The sequence below is a fragment of the Dryobates pubescens genome, chromosome 13 (assembly GCF_014839835.1).
Source record: "Dryobates pubescens isolate bDryPub1 chromosome 13, bDryPub1.pri, whole genome shotgun sequence".
Taxonomy (NCBI): domain Eukaryota; kingdom Metazoa; phylum Chordata; class Aves; order Piciformes; family Picidae; genus Dryobates; species Dryobates pubescens.
The window spans coordinates 25,827,248-25,847,859 of record NC_071624.1 but is presented as its reverse complement, the minus strand read 5'-3'; the positions used below and the strand labels follow the sequence as shown (position 1 = coordinate 25,847,859).

General features: G+C 47.1%; 1 protein-coding gene across 1 annotated transcript in view; it reads left to right on the top strand.

Annotated features, from left to right (window-relative positions):
• The window catches only part of GTF2I (general transcription factor IIi), a 71,620-nt gene extending 58,610 nt beyond the window's left edge, over nt 1-13,010 (top strand). Inside the window, exons 34-41 of the mRNA XM_054166987.1 lie at nt 455-507; nt 1,983-2,093; nt 3,295-3,378; nt 4,985-5,165; nt 6,400-6,428; nt 8,229-8,339; nt 10,169-10,207; nt 12,744-13,010. Coding sequence (XP_054022962.1) covers nt 455-507; nt 1,983-2,093; nt 3,295-3,378; nt 4,985-5,165; nt 6,400-6,428; nt 8,229-8,339; nt 10,169-10,207; nt 12,744-12,802 — 667 coding nt within the window. The 3' untranslated portion in view covers nt 12,803-13,010. The remainder of the gene's footprint in view (nt 1-454; nt 508-1,982; nt 2,094-3,294; nt 3,379-4,984; nt 5,166-6,399; nt 6,429-8,228; nt 8,340-10,168; nt 10,208-12,743) is intronic.
• Nucleotides 13,011-20,612: the final 7,602 nt, after the last annotated feature.

Here is a 20,612-nt window from a genome sequence, read left to right as displayed (position 1 = left end):
AGATGCTCAGAAAGCTCTTGAAGAAGTGGAGCAAGGTACAGCAATCTCTTTGTTCTGAACTGACAATCACAACCTGTTTGGGAGAAAGAGCAAGCCTTGTTTCTTAGCCCTTTTCAGTTATCTCAGCATTGGTTTAGTCTCTGCTGCACAGACTCCTTTTGGGTTACTCATAAATCTTGTTGGCAGATGAAAAGTGGAGACTGATATATTGGGGGTTGCAAGAATTTGTCTGTTCTGGAATAGGTTTAGATACCCACTTGCCAATTGCAGAAACAGTGGCAAAGAGGAGTTATGGAATCTTTCAGCCACTTCATTCCTGGCTGTCTATTTAGCTGAGAGGCTATCACTTACTTCCTGTCTTTAATAAATTCAATTCCTTTCATTGATTGACTTTTCTTCAGTGGCATTGAAGGGGATGTTATTCTTTTACATGAAATCTTCAATCTGTTTGCAGGCCTGAGAAGTTTAAGGCAGCTATTAAGGAGCACACTGCTAGAGGCCCCCAAAGTGAGTTTTGTAACTGCTTGATGTTCTGGGTAACAATCTCCTGTAAGGATTGAATGCAAATTGGGAGAGCTGTGTGGTGTTAACCAATTCCTGATAGATTCTTTCCACGTTGTGTTTGCTTTTGTTGATAAAATGGGAAAAGCACCTACCAGTTACAGTTTATCTTTAGCAAAGGACTATTACTAGTTTTAAAGTCATTTACAATATTCATGCCTCTAATATACTCTTTACTATCTTTTATCAAATGTTGTAAGTAATGCCTGATCCACAGTCCGGGTCTAGAGATAAATTATTTGCACTTAATCCCTAGGTCGTCTAAATGACAAGTGCTCCACAAATAGGAATGCAGATAACCAGCAGAAAATTGTCCCAGGCAGGTCTTGGATTATGTGTTTTGGTTCATATAAATGTCTGTTATTATGGGCTGGCAAAACTCTGAGTTACTGTAGAATCAATGAGGTTGGAAAAGACTTCAGAGATCATCAAGTGTCCAACTTGTCACCTAACACCGCATGACTACTAACCCATGGCTTCAAGTGCCACATCCAATCCCCTCTTGAACACCTCCAGGGATGGGGACTCCACCACCTCCCTGGGCAGCACATTCCAATGGCTAACAACTCTCTCTGGAAAGAACTTTCTCCTCACCTCCAGCCTAAACTTCCCCTGGCACAGCTTGAGACTGTGTCCTCTCGTTCTGGTGCTGGTTGCCTGGGAAAAGAGACCAACCCCCTCCTGGCTACAACCACCCTTCAGGTAGTTGCAGAGAGCAATAAGGTTCCCCTGAGCCTCCTCTTCTGCAGGCTAAACAATCCCAGCTCCCTCAGCCTCTCTTCGTAGGGGTTGCACTCAAGGCCTCTCCCCAGCCTCGTTGCCTTTCTCTGGACACGTTCAAGAGTCTCAATGTCCTTCTTAAATTGAGGAGCCCAGAACTGGACACAGGACTCAAGGTGTGGCCTAACCAGTGCTGAGTACAGGGGCAGAATGACCTCCCTGCTCCTGCTGGCCACACTGTTTCTGATGCAGGCCATACTTGCACCACGCTAGTTTGTGCCCCTGGGCACTGAGGCTCCCATCTGTAAGTGAGGGATTTCTTTGGTGAATGGCTCAGCAGGCATTAATAAATTAACTGCAAGGGCTAGGATTCCTGTGTTAATAAAAGTACTAAAATACATGTTCCACATACACTTTGGGTGGGGTTTTGATGTTGGTTTGGTTGGTTTGTTTTTCTTCTACTCTTAATATTCTTTGTAGAAAAGCAGCTAAGTAAAGATTAACATTCTCTACCTCTTTCTCCTCTTGAAATGCAAGGACAGAGCGTTTTAAATAGCTCTTACAGGAAGCTGCTTGTGAAAATGGAACTGGGTCTGCTATTATTTTCTTTACCTATATTACTGTGCTAGTGTTATCTATAAAACAGTCAAGATTCTGGGCTCTCTACAAATGTTTTTTTGCAGAAATTTTTGTAATTACAGACAAAAGAACTTCATCTGGTGCGGCAAACACAGCAAGCACCACCACAAACAGAGTGGTGAGCAAAACCGATCCTTCCGAAGATTTGAACATCATCCAAGTAACTCTGTCAGGTGTGTATACTGCTTGCTTTCACATCTTACTTGTGCTTTATATTCTTCATGTGATGTGTTTAGTCCAATGAAGCTTTTTCCTCCTGCTGCTTCACTGTGCATTACAAGCACAGTCAACAAAGAGCGCAACTTGGCATTCTGGTTTTGATGAAGATATTAACTGTTTTGTAAGGCTTGTGAATTCAGCGCCACCTCTAGAATATTCTTGGTCCAGGCCCTAGTTAAGAGGCATCCACGTTTTTCCCTGTATTCTCATGCAATAAATTGAATACTGGTTTGAAGTTTTCTTGACAATTTCAAGAGATAAGTACTTGGACTGAACTAAATAACCATGCAGCTCCACCTGCCTTGTCTTGACACTGATGACCGTTTTCTCAGGCATGTGTTACAGAGTCATAGGATCAATAAGGTTGGAAAAGACCTCAAAGATCATCAAGTCCAACCTGTCACCCAACACCTCATCACTACTAAACCATGGCTTCAAGTGCCACATCCAATCCCCTCTTGAACACCTCCAGGGATGGGGACTCCACCACCTCCCTGACCAGCACATTCCAATGGCTAACAACTCTCTCTGGGAGGAACTTTCTCCTCACCTCCAGCCTAAACTTCCCCTGGCGCAGCTTGAGACTGTGTCCTCTTGTTCTGGTACTGGTTGCCTGTGAGAAGAGACCAACCCCCTCCTGGCTACAGCCTCCCTTCAGGTAGTTGTAGAGAGCAATAAGGTCTCCCCTGAGCCTCCTCTTCTCCAGGCTAAGCAACCCCAGCTCCCTCAGCCTCTCCTCATAGGACTTGTGCTCAAGGCCTCTCCCCAGCCTCGTTGCCCTTTTCTGGTCAGGTTCAAGAATCTCAAGGCTACGCAACCCCAGCTCCCTCAGCCTCTCCTCACAGGGCTGTGCTCCAAACCCCTCCCCAGCTTTGTTGCCCTCCTCTGGACACATTTCAGCAACTCAACATCTTTCCTAAACTGAAGGGCCCAGAACTGGACACAGGACTCAAGGTGTGGCCTAACCAGTGCTGAGTACAGGGCAGAATGACCTCCCTGGTCCTGCTGGCCACACTGTTCCTGATACAGGCCAGGATGCCGGTGGCCTTCTTGGCCACCTCTCCAGCAGATCCCTGTCCCTCTTAAAGGTTTAAAGGGGAGGGGAGGGAAGCCAAACTTGTGTGATCCTGATGCTATTGCCATCATTTCTGGCAGATGATGAAAGCGAGCGGCTGCGGAAGGCAGAACGAGCCAGACACTTGCGAGAGGAAGTCAACGACCTTTTCAGCCGGAAATTTGGTAATTGCTTCTTGCTCCCCATTTTTCCCCTAGGTGTGAATGCAGTTAATGGTGTTCATATAGCAAAATTACTGTGAATGATCTGTGCAGCTGTCAAAATAACACCTGTGAGAGTGGTGCATGAATGGTGAGCTTTGGCTTCGCGGAAGTGGTGCGAGAGGCTTGGTGTTGGAAACAAACAGTCCTCAGAGAATCCAGATGCACAGCTTGCATTGACTTGGAAGGGACCCTCAAAGGTCATCTGCAGTGAGCAGGGACACCTCCAACCAGATCAGGCTGCCCAGGGCCATGTCCAGTTTGATCTTGAATGTCTTCAACCACATCCCTGGGCAACCTGTTCCACTATTTCACCACTCTCACTGTAAAGAACTTCCTCCTTCTATCCAAATGCATTGCTTTGTGCTCCCTCTCCACTTCCCTTTTTCCTCTCTGTAAACATGGGTGAAGTATTTATTTCTGGCAATCCATGATTCTTCTTAGGCTTACATAATCCTCACCTGGGACTAGAGTAATCTAAACAAATGAAGCTTCACCTCTTGCTGTATACAGTTCTCTGGTTTGGTTTTGTATTTGCACTGTACAGCAACAGCAGCCTGAGTTTATCTGAAACTCCTTCACTAGTGCTGTGTTGAATTGCTGTTTGTGGCATTGCAGGAAACTCTTTGTTTTACTCAAAGTAGCCATTTCCTTAGATATCCTGTCCTGTATCTTTTTAAGTAAAACCAGAACTTGGGTTCTTTGTGTTGAGCTGTCAGAGCTGGAGTTTTAACTACCAGTCATGTAGCAGTGTTCGTGAGTGTAATCCAAAACATTTGCCCTGCAATGGTTTCATTGCCCAGTGAATTTCTGTGGGTTCAGATCTAGTAGAAAGCTTGGGTTTGCCTTTAGTTTCTTAACCATCTGAGGATTTTCAATATAATCCTCAATATGTACCCAAATAGCTGAAGGGTGGCTGTCAGGGTGATGGGGGTTGGTCTCTTCTCCCAGGCAACCAGCACCAGAATCACCAGGTCACAGTTTCAAGCTGTGCCAGGGGAGGTTTGACAGGATGTTAGGAAGAAGTTCTTCACAGGAAGAGAGATTGGCCATTGGGATGGGCTGCCCAGGGAGGTGGTGGAGTCACCATCACTGGAAGTGTTTAAGAAGAGACTGGATGAGGCACTTGGTGCCATGGTTTAGTTCATTAGATGGTGTTGGATGATAGGTTGGACTCAATGACCTCAAAGGTCTTTTACAACCTGGTTAATTCTATTCTAATTCTATTCTTATTCTTGTTCTATTCTTATTCTTGTTCTATTCTATTTCTATTCTATTCTGTGATAACCAGTGGTAGGATGAGGGGCTATGGTCTTAATCACAGGAAATTCCATCTCAACATGAGAAAAACACTTTTAGCATGAAGGTGACAGGGGAATTGCAACAGAGAGGTTGCGGAGTCTCCTCTAGAGATCTTCAAAACCTGCCTGGATGCATTCCTGTGTGACCTGCCCTAAGTGGTCCTGCTTTGCAGGGGGGTTAGACTCGATCTCTGGAGGTCCCTTCCAACTCCTAACATTCTGTGATTCTCTGTAGACTTCAACATTAACTTGCCCTCTCTCTCCCTTAGCTGAAGCCATCGGTGTGGATTCTATGAAAGTCCCCTACAGGAAAATCACTAACTACCCTGGCTGTGTGGTGGTGGAAGGGTTGCCTCCTGGTGTGGAATTTAAAGCTCCCAGTTACCTGGAAATGAGCTCAATGAGGAAGATTTTGGAATCACCAGAATCGATCAAGTTCACTATCGTTCGGTACGTAGCTGCCGTCGGTGAGGTTGTACAGGTGCTGTACAGTGAGGTTTGAAAGAACAGAAGTTTGCAGGGCACCTTTAAATAGTGCAAAACCAATGTACCAGGTCAAATGAAGCCCAGAGGTTCATGGCATGAATGAAAAGGGCAACTCTTTGGAAGACATGCCCCACTTAGTGTGACCAAGGGCATGTTACAGCAAGCTGTCTTTTAAGTTGAAATCTATTCATATTATATACCAGAGTCCTGAAGGGTTGTGGGCCTTGCTCACTCATTTCTAAGATCAAATATTAAGACAAGGTCAGAGCTTGTTGACTCTTTGTGACTTTTGTAGTAATATTAGCGTTAATATTGGTTAAATAATTAGAATCATAGAATCAATAAGGTTGGAAAAGACCTCAAAGATCATCAAGTCCAATCTGTCACCTAAGACCTCATGACTACCAAACCATGGGACCAAGTGCCATATCCAATTCCTTTTTGAACACCTCCAGGGATGGTGACTCCACCACCTCCCTGGGCAGCCCATTCCAATGGCTGACAACTCTCTCTGGGAAGAACTTTCTAAGCTCCTTGATAAATGGTTTTTTTTCCCTTCAAAATGCCTTTTTTTTTGTTTACAGTATTTAAAACCACAACATTGTCCACTTACAACATGAGAGAAGTTTATTTGTTTGTGTGTATTTCCATACACACAGCTATGTACAAAATCTGTTTGCATGCCTGAAGCAGAGTAGTTGAAAGTGGAATCACAGCAAGTAGAAGATCAGGAACTGATAGTAAGATGTTAGCAGTTTATCCAACTTCTCAAATCATAGCTGGCTTCAGAGTGTGGAAGCTGCAGGTTATCTTCAGAGGGACAGAAATTTCTTGAATGTATTTTACTGGAGGGTCTGAATTGTCAACCCTGACTCATGTTGTGTTGTTCCAGCTGAAAGGACTCTTGCTTGATGTATTTAACTGAGGTCTGAAGAAGAGGTGACTCCCTTGTCAGTGGTGACCAAGGGAAGGATTTAGATCTTTCTGTGTATATTGCTTTTCTAAAGGCTAGCAAGCAAACCATGGTGCCCAGGAGTTGCTATGGCAGCTCCTTCTGTTTACTTCAATTTCCTGTTTATTCTTCTGCATGACTTGTTACCAAAGGTTAGGTGAGGTTGCCTTGGGAGGGACATCTCATGCAGTGCACTTTTGAATCAGTGAAATCTTCCTTTATTAAATATATTCCTTTTTTCTGCAGGCCAATTCCAGGACTTGTGATAAACAATCGTAAGTATTTGGGAGACACTGATGGCAAATCCATTTTTGTGACCTACCAAGATTCATTTTCTACATTTGTGGCTCAGTGGCAGAGGCTGCACAGTGGTTAAGTTCTTTGTCTAGCTCCTGTCTGTCGCTCTCAGTAAGACTTCTAAATCTGCAGCTGCAATTAACTTGAGCACTGAGATAAACATACAGAATGGCATCAGATTAGCATTAACTTTGACATGAAAATACAAGATACTGATTGTAGATTTTTTTCAGCTGCAGAGTCCCAAAGAGGTCATAGGTTGGAAAAGATCTTAAAGATCATGAAGTCCAACCTGTCACCCAACACCTCATGACTACTAAACCATGGCTTCAAGTGCCACATCCAGTCCCCTCTTGAACACCTCCAGGGACAGTGACTCCACCACCTCCCTGGGCAGCACATCCCAATGGCTAACAACTCTCTCTGGGAAGAACTTTCTCCTCACCTCGAACCTAAACTTTCCCTGGTGCAGCTTGAGACTGTGTCCTCTTCTTCTGGTGCTGATTGCCTGGGAGAAGAGACCAACCCCCACCTGTCTACAACCTCCCTTCAGGTAGCTGTAGAGAGCAATAAGATCTCCCCTGAGCCTCCTCTTCTCCAGGCCAAACAGCCCCAGTTCCCTCAGCCTCTCCTCAGAGGGCTGTTCTCAAGGCCTCTCCCCAGCCTTGTTGCCCTTCTCTGGACACGTTCCAGAGTCTCGATGTCCTTCTTAAACTGAGGGGCTCAGAACTGGACACAGTACTCAAGGTGTGGCCTAACCAGTGCTGAGTACAGGGGCAGAATGACTTCCCTGCTCCTGCTGGCCACACTATTTCTGATACAGGCCAGGATGCCATTTGCCTTCTTGGCCACCTGGGCACACTGCTGGCTCATATTCAGCCTACTATCAACCAGCCTCCCCAGGTCCCTTTCTGTCTGGCTGCTCTCCAGCCACTCCGACCCCAGCCTGTAGTGCTGCATGGGGTTATTTAGTACCCTGAGTGAGTGACAGACTTACATGGCAGTGCTACATTTTAGGTTCAGGTGCATCACAGCAGAGGTTACTTACTAAGAACGTTCTGTTTGCTGCACAGCTGTATTCCAATGAAAAATTCTGTTTTCTGGAGAGTTTAGACAGGCAGAGTACAACGACCTGAAGGGGGAATGGTTTTAAACTGAGGGAGAGTAGGTTTAGACTGGATCTTAGGAAGAAGTTTTCTCAGGATGAGGGTGGTGAGACTCTGGCATAGGCTGCCTAGGGAAGTTGTGGCTGCCTTCTCTCTGGGGGTGTTCAAGGCCAAGCTGGATGAGGTCTTGAGAAGCCAACTCTAGTTGAGAGGCATCCCTGGCCATGGCGGGTTGGTGTAGCTAATAAGAGCAGCCCAGAGACCTGACCTTCTTCCATCACTGGAGGAGCAGACTGGCCACTGAAGATAATTCATTATCCATGTATTAATTATGATCAAAATGATCTGATACTGATAGATACCAAGATGAAGGATTGAAAGGCTCTGAGCTTACTGCTCTCTGAGCCTGCTCTTCATAGGTAATGATACTTTCTCCTGAGGAAGAACAGGAGGGAACTTAAAAGGAAATGTTTGGTGCTTGCAGGTGTGATAGGGAATGGTTTCTTTTCTGTCATCAAAAATACTGAAGAGCAGCTCACACATGAATGTTGGTAGCCTGTTCATGCAACAAGTTTCAGGACTTGCAGATTCAATAAGTAAAAGTTGCCCTTGTGTTACATGTGGACCATTTTCATTGTGAAGTTAAGCAGTGATCATCATGTCTAATTTTAGAGCTGATGGAAAAAGCTGAAGAAGCAGCAGAAGCACCAGCAATACCAGTGCCAGCAGCAGCACCAGTACCAGTACCAATACCAGAAGCAGTACCAGCACCAGTACCAGCAGGTGAGACAGTGTGGTGCATGTCCTTGCAGGAGGGTTAGGGTGTGGAGTTCTGGGTCTTACTGGCAGATGATATTAGTAGTCATGTCCTGGGTCTGTAGTGCTCCTGATGAGCCATTTTAGTTTGAGAGATGGTGTGTGACAGTGACTTTTATAGCTATTAAATATTAATAGATTAATAGAAAGAGCCATTGCTTCCTTCAAGCTGTGTCATTGGCATATTCCATGATTTGATTTTTGCAGATGATGAGTGAGCTGAGAAGAAGAATTAGAAGGGGGCAATATATAAAGGCAATTCAGAATCCAGTTATTAATGATCCCTACTCAAAAGGACGTGTGTGTCTGCACCAGATAGATGTTCAGCCCACTGCAGCTTGCCTGTGTAACAGTTAAGAACTTAGAATGGGACCTTAATGGAATCCCTGCCCTCTGCACAGCCCCTGCTAGACTGTCTAGACTGCACACACCCACCATAGTCTGACTGGAGAACTTAGCTTTGTGCTATGGATAGCCCAAGTAAATGGAGTTGAGCAACTTCCTTTGGACTCAATATAGTTTCTGAATGTTCACAGACCTCTTGAAATGTCTGTCCCAAGTTGGTGCAATGTGGGGAAAGACTTCTGCAATTGTCTGAACAAACTGTTAGTCAGAGAAGCTGGGAAACTAAGGGAGAGCACTCAGGAAGCATTTTAAGAGTAAGGGACACCTTATGATAGAAATCATGACAAAGGAAACTACTGGCTTCTCTGTTTACATTTGGAGATGGGGGGAGGTGGGGAAAACAGCTGCTGATGCTCAGGGAGTTGCTGTAGCCCATCTGTCCTTACCTCACCTGCAGTGCCAGAAATTAAATGGCTTTCCCAGCACCTGCCTTCCACAATCCATCAACATGGGTAATGGAAAGGTGGTGGAGTCACCATCACTGGAGTGTTTAGGAAGAGACTGGATGGGGTGCTTGGTGCCATGGTTTAGTTGATTAGGTAGTGTTGGGTTGGACTTGATGATCTCAAAGGACTCTTCCTACCTGGTTAATTCTACTCTACTCTACTCTACTCTACTCTACTCTACTCTACACTCACCCCCAAGATACACATACCCACCATTGAAGACAATAGCAACCAGAAGTGTTAGGAGTGTTCTCTCTCTTCAAAACCTACAGTTTTATATGTGAGCAGCTTGAGTAAAGCTGTTTCACACTTGGTGTATCCTGTGCAAGTGCACATTGTGTTCTGCTGGGTCTCAGTGATATGTGTGCTGCAGTGAACCATACTTGGAAGAGTTTAGGCAGTGCAATGTAATAAGTGTTTGGGTATTTTTTATGGTTTTGCTGCAGACTCTCTAGAAAGTTGCACACATTTATCTCAGGCAAAGCTATTTGTGCCTTAATAGAATAAAGGAGACACTTTCTCAGAGAAACCTTAATTTCCTTCATTTTTCTAAGCTGCTTTTCTGATTCATAGATTCATAAAAGAGTTTAGGCTGAAAGGGACCTTAAAGGTCATCCAGTTCCAACTCCCCTGCCATAGACAGGGACACTTTCCACCAGCCCAGGTTGCTCAAGGCCTCATCCAGCCTGGCCTTGAACACCTCCAGGGTGGGGACATCTACCTGTTCCAGTGTCTCACCAGCCTCACTGAAGAATTTCTTCCTAATCTCCAGCCTAAATCTGCCCTCATCAAGCTTCAATCCATTCCCTCCCACCCTATCACTACAAGCCCTTATAAAAAGTCCCTTCCCAGCTTTCTTGTAGACCCCCTTCAGGTACTGGAAGGCTGCTGTAAGCTCTCCCTTTATTTCTATTCAATTAACTTCTGTTTTCTTCTTCATTTAAGAGCCAGCTGAACCAATCAAATCAGAAGTCTCTGTAGAAGGTAAGTGTTTTGTCTCCAGTTACTGTCAACAAAGATTTGTAAGTAACTTTGAACAAAGTTACATCTGTTTTGGTTTGGCTTGGTTTATAAAGGAGACAGTCAGTCAAAACAAAAAGGGCTTTTATTGATTCCCAGGATAGTTTTCTTTTCATCTGTATTAATATCATGCAGCATCCAGTGAAAAATCCCCTGCAGCAGAAGTTATTATCCAAGTAATTTTACAAAGGAGTTTTATGAATCGTTGTTGTTGGCTGGTGAGTCATCACTATATATAGGCTTTGAGTGATTGCTCACATCCTGAGCCATGCAGCTAGTTATTCAGCTCAGTAGTTTCCACAATTTGTGCAAGTGAATGATTGCCTTCATCAGGAAATGTGCATGCCACGTTGGCCTGGATATGCTGTGTTGAGGAGGGAGAGTACTCTTGTTCTTCCAGAGCCTGAGCTCTGAAAAAGATCCAGCTCTCCTCTTGTCCCTGAGTTGCAGCTTTTTCAGGTGGTGATACATGTGAGACCAAGGAGACTGTAGGTCTTCTACCCTCCCTGTGCTTCGGCGTATGGTCTTTGAGGCTCAGAAACACGGACTTGATGTGAGAACTGGCATGCTGGTGTCTGCTGGGTGCTCTGGGCTTGTAAATGCTGCCTCTGCTGAACTCCCAGCTTGTCACCATGGCTGTGGGTGACAGTGGCTGACATAGGGGACCTGAGGTGCTGTGGCAGTTTGATGTGGTGCTGCCTTTGTGTCAGGTACTTTGAGAGGGGCTCTCTGATGTGTCAGTAGCAGCCTGACAGCAGTGTAGCCAACAGCCCTGGGATGGAGGCTGCTGTGCATCAGCATTTGCCATCTTGGCACTCGCGGCTTGAGTTCGTTCTCTAATCCTGCTCAGGTTCCCCCAAAGAGAAAGCAGCAAGTCTCAGCACTCCCATTCTCCTGTACCCTCTTCCATGGAATTGCCCTCCCCAGTTGCCCTGCCATGGGACTGAACTCTTGAGATAAGCCAAGATGCTCAACCAGAACAACTGTTAGAAGCTCAGTGACAGATTCAGTCCAAGAGTTACGAGTAGGTCTTACTCCAAGTATGGATCAGTCTGGTTGCAGCAATCAAGACAAAAAGAAGGCAAGCCTTAGAATCACTAAAGAGCTGAGCTGCAGATTTCAGGTTCACAGTTATCCAAAGCTGGAGCATCAGATGCCTTTATAATGCTAAAAATAAGTGGGATCACAGACATTGTTAGATGGTGGAGAGAGACCATTCCTGAACACCATGATGTGGAGGAAATCTAGCTAGGGGCCTTCAAGAGTGATGGTTTTGAAGAAGCAGACAAGCATGGGGTTGAATTTGTTATCCAAACCTGGATTCAGACCCTGTAACCAGAGAAGTGATCTTGAGAAAAGGCATGCAATTGCTGAAGACCTCAAAATCACTTCAGTGCTAAGCTGGAAGGTATAAAATGATGTAGTGATGTATTACCCCAGTCCCAAACAACTTCAGTGGAAAACCCAATTTCTTTCCAACATCAGCTTGTCTATTAATAAAAGGAACAAAATCAGGCTCCAGGTCATCCAGGCTGTGCTACACAGGCAGGAGACTTCTTTGATTTACCTCTGAGTGCCCCTGTGGAAAAAAAAAAAAGAAAAAGCAAAGATTTTTGTAATGAAATCTCCTGGAAATGAAAAGAATTCTATCAAAAGATGATGAATGCTTCAGCCAGCAAGATAACATTTCTCTCTCTCTCTTTTTTCCCTTTATGATCCTATGATGCCTGCCTATGTGATATTGTGCATTGAAGAAGAAAAATTAGCTAGGGTCAAAATTTGGTTTGGGCTGACTGAAATGCAATAATGCAGAAGTCTGTGTTGAGAAGAGATGGGCAAAAAAATGTGAGCAATAGTGCAGTGAAGAGTTTGTGCAGGGAATGTTAATTCAGTCCCTAACCCAGAAGGCACAACTCAAGCACAAGTAGGTTCCCCTGTTGTTAGCTGGCTTTGGAAGGCAGCATCTTAAAGGTGAAGCGGCATTTGTGCCTGGGATGTCTGAAGTCATGAGCTTACCTGTGAGTGCTGGAAAAGCTTCAGCCAGCATCACATATCTGATGAGGTGTTGGAGGAGGGAATAGTGCTGGGGGTTAACAGACAGGAGGGAAAAGGGCTGAAGAGCAGGACACAGACTAAAACAGTGATTGACCTGATGTGTTTGCACTGATTATGTGCTGTTTCCCTTTGGGGTTAAGTACCTGTCCAGCCCAGTTGAGTATTTCAGCTACATAAGAAGCATTTTGAACTTTCATACACATCTAATACCAACATTTGTTTCTTCTCTTTAAAACCCAGAGTTCTCTAAGACCCCAGGCTGCTTTAAGTTGAAGTGAACCTGGCAGCTTCCACAGAATGAGACTGTTGGGAATGCATTTTCATTTCTCATTGATAGCTTCAAAGGATAAGTTAATGCTTTGCATATTGTCAGAATTGACAAAATTGGTTGGGAAGTTCCCCTTTTTCTCTTTTTTTTTTTCATTCATGATTGCTTTTTCAACAGAGGTTACAGAAACAAAAGAAAGTTTTCAAGCAAAGAAGGATCCAGACCCAACGTGGTAGGACCTCATCGCTGCTGGGTAAAACAATTTATTGTTTCTTGGAGTCAGCACCTGTGGAGGAATAACATTTTTGGGTGGGGAGAAGACTTGATTGATACCAAGCTGGATGCAATTGTTTGGTGTACTTGAGCTGTAGCCTGTTTAGCTTTAGAATCATAGAATCATTAAGGTTGGAAAAGACCTCAAAGATCATCAAGTCCAACCTGTCACCCAACACCTCATCACTACTAAACCATGGCTCCAAGTGCCACATCCAATCCCTTTTTGAGCACCTCCAGGGATGGTGACTCCACCGCCTCCCTGGGCAGCACATTCCAAAGGCTAACAACTCTCTCTGGGAAGAACTTTCGCCTCACCTCCAGCCTAAACTTCCCCTGGCACAGCTTGAGACTGTGTCCTCTCGTTCTGGTGCTGGTTGCCTGGGAAAAGAGACCAACCCCCTCCTGGCTACAGCCACCCTTCAGGTAGTTGTAGAGAGCAAGAAGGTCTCCCCTGAGCCTCCTCTTCTCCAGGCTAAGCAACCCCAGCTCCCTCAGCCTCTCCTCATAGGGCTGTGCTCCAGACCCCTCCCCAGTCTTGTTGCCCTTCTCTGGACACATTCAAGAGCCTCAATGTCCTTCTTAAACTGAGGGGCCCAAGAACTTTCTCCTCACCTTGACTCTAAACTTCCCCTGGCGCAGTTTGTGACTGTGTCCTCTTGAAATAGACATGATATTCACCTCAGAGAACAACACATCTATGTACTGTTCCAGTTCTGAGGGCATGGACAGCAGGCAGCAAAAGCCAGCTCTGGTTCTTCATTTCTGCTGGCCAGAGCAGCTGAGAGAGATCCTGTGGTTTGCCCTTCACATGAAATGGTGGCTGGAGGAGCCTGGAGCATGTGGCTTTCACTCCTAGCCCCATCCAGCTGTTTGGAGACACACAGCCTTGTACACAGGGGGCTGCTGTTGGCATCAGGATGAGGGACTGAAGGGACAAACCCAGCACAGCTGTCTGTGCCCTGAGAGTACAGCAGTAGTCTTCCTAACAAACTGGTGAAGTTAGCTATGGAAATAGTTGTCATTACACTGAATGTGGCAGGAGAAAATATGCTGGGAAAAAAACTTTTAATTTGTCATGGGAAGCACTTCACCCAGTGGAGGTATAAAAATCCATCCCACTTGTCCATTAAAGGTCATAGAAGTTTTGTCTGAGCTATGGCTGCACAATGTGCTGCTGCAGTGCTTCAGCTTCTTGGATGCTTTAGGCCATCCACCAAATTTTTGCTAAAGCAAGTGTTTGATCTAGATGCCTTCCAGTACCTGAAGAGATCCTACAGGAAGGCTGGGGGGGACTTTCCATAAGGGTGTCTAGCAGTGGGATAAGGGGGAATGGCTTGAAGCTGTGGGGAGAGTAGGGTGAGACTGGATCTCAGGAAGAAGTTCTTCAGTATGAGGGTGGTGAGACTCTGGAACTGGTTGTGGCTGCCTCCTCCCTGGTTCATGGCCAGGTTGATGAGGCCTTGAGCAGCCAAGCCTAGTTGACAGGCAGCCCTGCCCATGGCAGGGACGGTGGAGAAGATGATCTTTGAGGTCCCTTCCAACATAAGCCATGCACAAGGACACAGTCTCAAGCTGCACCAGGGGAGGTTTAGGCTGGATGTTAGGAAGAAGTTCTTCATAGAAAGAGAGATTGGCCATTGGAATGTGCTGCCCAGGGAGGTGGTGGAGTCACCATCACTGGAGGTGTTTAGGAAGACACTGGATGGGGTGCTTGGTGCCATGGTTTAGTTGATTAGATGGTGTTGGGTGAGAGGTTGGACTTGATCTCAAAGGTCTTTTCCAACCTGGTTCATTGCATTGCATAGCATAGCATTGCATAGCATTGCATAGCAGTGCAGTGCATTGCATTCCATTGCATTGCATTGCATTCCATTCCATTGCATGGCATGGCATGGCATTCCATTCCATTCCATTCCCTGATTACATTCTTACAGAGACCACTGAAGCACACATTTAATCTCCTAGTTCTTGAGAGTTCTTCAGCTTCTGCATGCTGTGTGAATCTGGGCCTGACGAACTCGAACAGGCAACACAAACTGCTTGTATGTATAATCAGATCCAGAGCTGCAGTCAAACTAACTGCCTTTTATCATTCTTCTTATCTAGTCAGAAGCTTCCAGTTCTGAGAAGAGCCTGCCAGGACTCACCTGAGCTGTGTAATATAACTGTATAAGAGAAATACCTTCTATACAAATCGTTTTTGTACTTTTAGATAGAAATATCTACTTTTTCAGCAGTTCTGTGAATTGACTTAAAGCAAAGACTGGCTGTGGATTTTAAATGGCTGGTTGTACCTTGGAGTATGTATTAGAGACATGAAATGTGACGCAGCAGTGCTGGGGAGATGACAGAGCTTAAGATCAACATGGACTTAACAGAGCCTGGAATTCACCACACCTGGATGCACCTCAGCTTCTGTAGTGAGGACAAATTCCTGCCAGCAGTTCAGTTTTAGTTTTACTTGGGGGGTGGTGGGGAAGAAATTGTTAATTCTGTGGATTTACTGGTATTAATGATTGGTTGGACAGTTCTGTCTGTATATTTGAGCTGATTTTTTTTTTTCCCCCTGTGATACCTATCACACTTCCATATTTTTGCCATAAATAAAAGACAAACTGCTTCACTCCACCCTTAGTGCGCGTTGGTGAGATGGACTGTGAGTGGTTGCAGGGGTGTGGATTAGGGAGCACTTTGAATTAAGCCCTGTTACACAGCTTGTTCCATCAAGTCCAAGCAGTGTTTTGTCAGACTATCACATGCTTTGTAGAGGATGGGTCTGGTCTTGCAGTCCTAACGTAGGCAAAATTGGCATGGACCTGAGCGAGAGCTTTTGTCCTGAAGGCCGTGGGGGGGATTCCCTGCTGTTCACCCAGAACTAGTTATGGAAGCATATTGCTAGTAGGTCCTACCAGGTCAAGAGTGAAGTCTCCCATCATCCTGGTTGTGCCCCGCATCATTTAAGAGTCTGGTGTACACATTTCAGTTTCACAAACCATAGGCGATGCAAAGGTCTGGGTATGATAATGTCTACAGAAGAGATGCAGTTGATAGGAGAGGTTTCTCTTTTATTGGCATGGCTCCATTGTGCACAAATGCTAACCCTTATTCCCTGTTAAGAAACAAAGGCCTTTCAGATGGTGCTCATGACTGTCCATGCAAGATACACTCGCATACCTTACGGCAAACCAAGCCCTAGCAGGTATTCTGTTGGCAGGTAGAGGAAGCCAGTGAAGGAAGTAAATTCCAGTCATGGCTTTCAGACAGAGATCCAGCTCTAGGTGGGTGAGGGTGTTGTAATTCAAGGAAAAATGTGAAGCCTTAAATTCAAGTAGCTACAGTGTCTGTTCCCTGGGAGCAACCTGAAGTTCAGCAGATGAGTTCAGAGCAGCACATGCCCCATCATCTGGAGGCAAGGGAGAGCTGTAGCACACGGGCTTGTGTTTTCACAGTTGTTCCTTGCAGACCTAGGTGTTCCCACTTAAATACTGGGACCTTGTGCTGCTGATGTCAGTAGAAGCTGGGCTGGCTCCATCCTGAGTCATTTTGGAAATGCTCATCCCAGTTGCACCTTCCAGCTCTCCGAGGTGGCTGCTGCAGCGCTGCCATCCCTCAGCAGGCAGCCCCCGTCTCAGTCCCACGGGGAGCAGCCTGGTGGCCAGCGTGTCGCTGCTCAGCAATATGGTGCTGTCCCACATTCTAACCACTGAGGTATTTCCCTGCTGACTGAGAGACAGGCTCAGTTAGTGCACCTCCATGAAGAGGTTGCTGTCAGGGCAATGGCCATGCTAGAAATGTTTAGAATGGGGAAGCGAGCTCATGCAGCTTTCCCTGGGGTTTTCTGCTGGCTCTCAGCTTCCCCTTTTGAAAAGTGGAAGGATGGTCTGATACTTCTTCACTGGCAGCTATCTTTAGGAAGCACTTTCTGCCCAGCAAGGCTGTGTACATACCACTGAGGGAGTTCTTAGGGCTCCGTGCCGATGAGGGCGAGGCAGTGTAGCAACTGAACTGTGGGGATGAGTAACTGCAGGCTGCTGCCTTGTCATGCATGTGACAGCAGAGTGGGGACATCCTGCTGCTACGTGTGCAGGGGCTGAGAAAGGGAAAAAAGAAGAAGTGAAAAGCACTGCAGTGGTTTTACTGGAAGGACTTGGAGTCCTTATGTAATGCTGGGAGTCACAGGGATGGTTTGTGTTGTGTCTGCCCTGCTGCGGGGCTTGCACTAATGCTGACGGATGTCTCGGTGTTCAACACTGAAGGCTCTCTTTGGTCTCAAGGCTGTCCAGTAGAGAAATTAAACTGACATCATAATTGCACCAATATTTGTTGCAACTTCCAAACATCCATTTTATATTAAAAAGAAAATAAATTAAAAAATATATATCCATAGAGAGAGAAAGAGAGAGTCCTAACAGCTATCAGAGGTTTAGATGTTGACCCTGTATGAAAATCTGACTCATTTCCAAACAAGCCCTACAGGAGGTGTGTCACTCTTTGGGTATTGACTGACAGTGCCCTAACAACACCTTGGCTATACTAATGAACAAGGAAATAAATAAAATTGCAACCACTTACCAGAGCTCTGAATCTCTTTTTGTGTTGTTCCAGCAGAGAGGCTTCGTGTTGGCGAAGCAGCAGTCAAGTCTTTATTCCCCAGGCTTGGTTGAACTTCAAAGGCCCATCCTGTGCCTTGGGCTGGCTCCTTAAAGAGGAAATTTGGACCCACGTAGTGTGGGATCCAGGGTGCCCATGGTGGAGCCTGGGGTTCAGCACCACAGCATGTCTTGCAGTGGTAACCATCAGATGTGGTCCAGCACCTCTGTTGTGTGGCAGCTGGCCAGTATTTTTCCCTTGGGATTTGAAGTTGTCCACATACCAAACTTGAACCCTTTTGTGTCTTTCCATACCTGCCCTGTCAGTGACAGTGCTAAGGAAGAGGACGGACTCTTCCCGGTCGTTTTGCAGCAGCTCGCGGAGCACGTAGTTCTGTTCACACACAGCCACGCAGGCAAGGCCTCCCTCGGCTCTGGCTTGAATTAAGGTTCAATTTAAACTACCAAAACATCAAAAAGAGACATTCTGGAGCAAAATGAAGTTGGCATTCCTTTCTTCAGCTGTTAATTTCCAGGAGGTTCTGGTGCAGCTTTTGAGTGCAGCACTAGAGAGGATGTTCCATTCACCTAAGAAACTCTGAACCTCCAGCACTTCATCTTGATGGAAATCTGACACCTGAAGTCCTGTATCTGCTGCTTCTCACGCCAAAGCAGGGGAGCATTGCTGCACAATACAGCTACCAAACTGCCCATCTGGAGGCCAGCAGAAGTTCTCCATCTCTCAAAGATGAGGTCCTGCGTTCAGATGCCAGCTTCATGTCTCAAAACATGACTCCAACGAGGAACTCTGTAAACCCCTCTCGTGTTTCAGCTGGGTCAGTACTCCTCCCACAGTTTCCTTCTGAAGTGATGGTAGGTGACATGTAGTAACTGTCTGTGAGCAGACAGCTGGTGGAAACACTAAGCAGTGGATGACACTGAGCTCCAGGCTGTGTCTCACTGTGAGCTCACCCCTCGCCAGCAGGGAGATGGCCAAGCTGCGTTTCATTTCTCGCATCACAGGCTGAGGAAAGAGGAAACAGGAAGAAGGTGAACTAGAAGGTTTCCAGTAATGCTCTTGTCTGTGGAGCAATTTTCAATTGAGTGCAGACAAGTGTAATTATGCAATTAGTTGGTGGTGGTTTGCATAAGAAACAAAGTCTGGACAAGGGGATGGACTGAAGCTTGAGGAGGGCAGATTTAGACTGGAGACTGGGAAGAAATTCTTTCTAGTGAGGGTGGGGAGACACTGGAACAGGTTGCCCAGGGAGGTTGTGGATGCCCCCTCTGTGAGGGGGCAACCTGGCCCCTTCAAGGCCAGGTTGGATGAGGCCTTGAGCAACCTGGGCTGGTGAGAGGTGTCCCTGCCCATGGCAGAGAGTTGGAACTGGGTGATCTTTAAGGTCCTCTTCCAGCCCCAAGCAGTCTATGAATCTCTGAATCTGGCTATCAACAGAGCAGAACCCAAACAGCCCTGGAGGGACCTTTTTAACATTTCTGTTCATAACACACACATTTAAATGACCAATCTCAGCAGCTGCAAAGTGCTATTCCTGAGATTCAGGGGAAAGCCAGGGTTAGTATTTGATTTTTTTTCACGTGGCCAGAGCAAGCTTTTGTCTTTACAGCTCATAAGGGCATCAGAGCCTGTGCCATGGCTCGGTGTTGATGGGCAGTGGAAAGAGCTCATCTTGGCTGCAATGGTGGTTTGGGGATGCTGCCTCACTGACCAAGACATCTGTGTGAGGGTGGCTCTAGGCTTGCTCTGACAACCAGCTCACAGAAGGTATTGGCCTGCCAGGGACACCAGCTGCCCCTGAGCATGGGCCCCTGGAGGGCGTGCAGCAGAGGGAATTGGGGATGAGGCTGAGGGCTCATGGCTGGGTAACTGGCTGGAGCCAGCTTCTTCCCAAGCATCCAGTGGAGAGCAGGTCCCAGCACTGGCTCCCTTTGACATCGAAGGTGCCCTTGATGGGCATGAAAGTGCTCTTCCACCTGTGAGTAGTATGGGATTGATCCATGCAGCCCTCCCTGCCCTTCTGCCTGGGTGAGGAGGAAGAAGATGCTGGTGCCACTTCAGAGGGCTTTGCAGGGAACCCTCATGTTCTCCTAGAGGGAGGCAGGGGTCCATCTCCAGCCGAGGTTTCCCTATGGCTGGGGTCTCCTGTGACCAGTGCTCCCAGGCAGCCTGGTGCCCAGGTAAGGCAGCAAGCAGAGCTGCAGTTCTGGGGCTGGCTCAGGTCCCTGGGGGCTGCTCAAGGGAGCTTTTTGGTGACAGATTTTGGGGAGGCTATAAGTGACTGAAAGGAAACAGTGATGCAAGGGCAGGAACTCTTGCATGCGCAGCCTGACTGCCTCATCTTGCTTGTGCCATGTCCCTGGCCTCCTCACCTGCCCTGGGAGCATGGGACAGTCTCCCACTGATGCCAAGGATGGTGCTGCCCTCCCTGGGCTTGGGCAGTGTGTTATGTGCTTTACTGAGCCCATCCAGCTCCACTCAAGAGGGTAAAGACTCCTCAGGTTGCCATTGTTAACCACATTGCCACTGCCAAGGACTTGTCTGTCCTTGACCTTCAGCAGAATGAGTGCTGGCAGCTCCCAGTGCCATAATGGGCCAGTGTCAGGGGCGAGAGGGATCACTTGGGGCAGCTGACCTGGACCTTCACTGTCCTCTGACTCCAGAGGTGCCTCCAGGGCATCCCCCAAGTCTCCTTGCTACTCACCTTCTCCCCAGCCCTGGAGCTGGTCTGGAGACTAACCAGGGGAAGCAGGGACTCAATACAAACCACAGCAGTGCAGAATTAGGGGTGTGCCTGCAGCGGGACTTCCTCTTCCCCGAGCCTTTAACAGCAGAGCAGGGCCGTGAGAGGCAGAGGAGAGTAGAGGCTGCCGAAATCCCCGGGCAGGCAGGAGCAGGAGCAGGAGCAGGAGCAGGAGCAGGGGCAGGGGCAGGGGCAGGGGCAGGGGTAGGAGCAGGAGCAGGAGCAGGGGCAGGGGTAGGAGCAGGGGCAGGGGCAGGGGCAGGGGCAGGGGCAGGGGTAGGGGTAGGGGTAGGAGCAGGGGCAGGAGCAGGGGTAGGAGCAGGGGTAGGAGCAGGGGCCGGGGTAGGAGCAGGGGCCGGGGCAGGAGCAGGGGCAGGGGCAGGGGTAGGAGCAGGGGCAGGGGCCGGGCCAGGCCACCA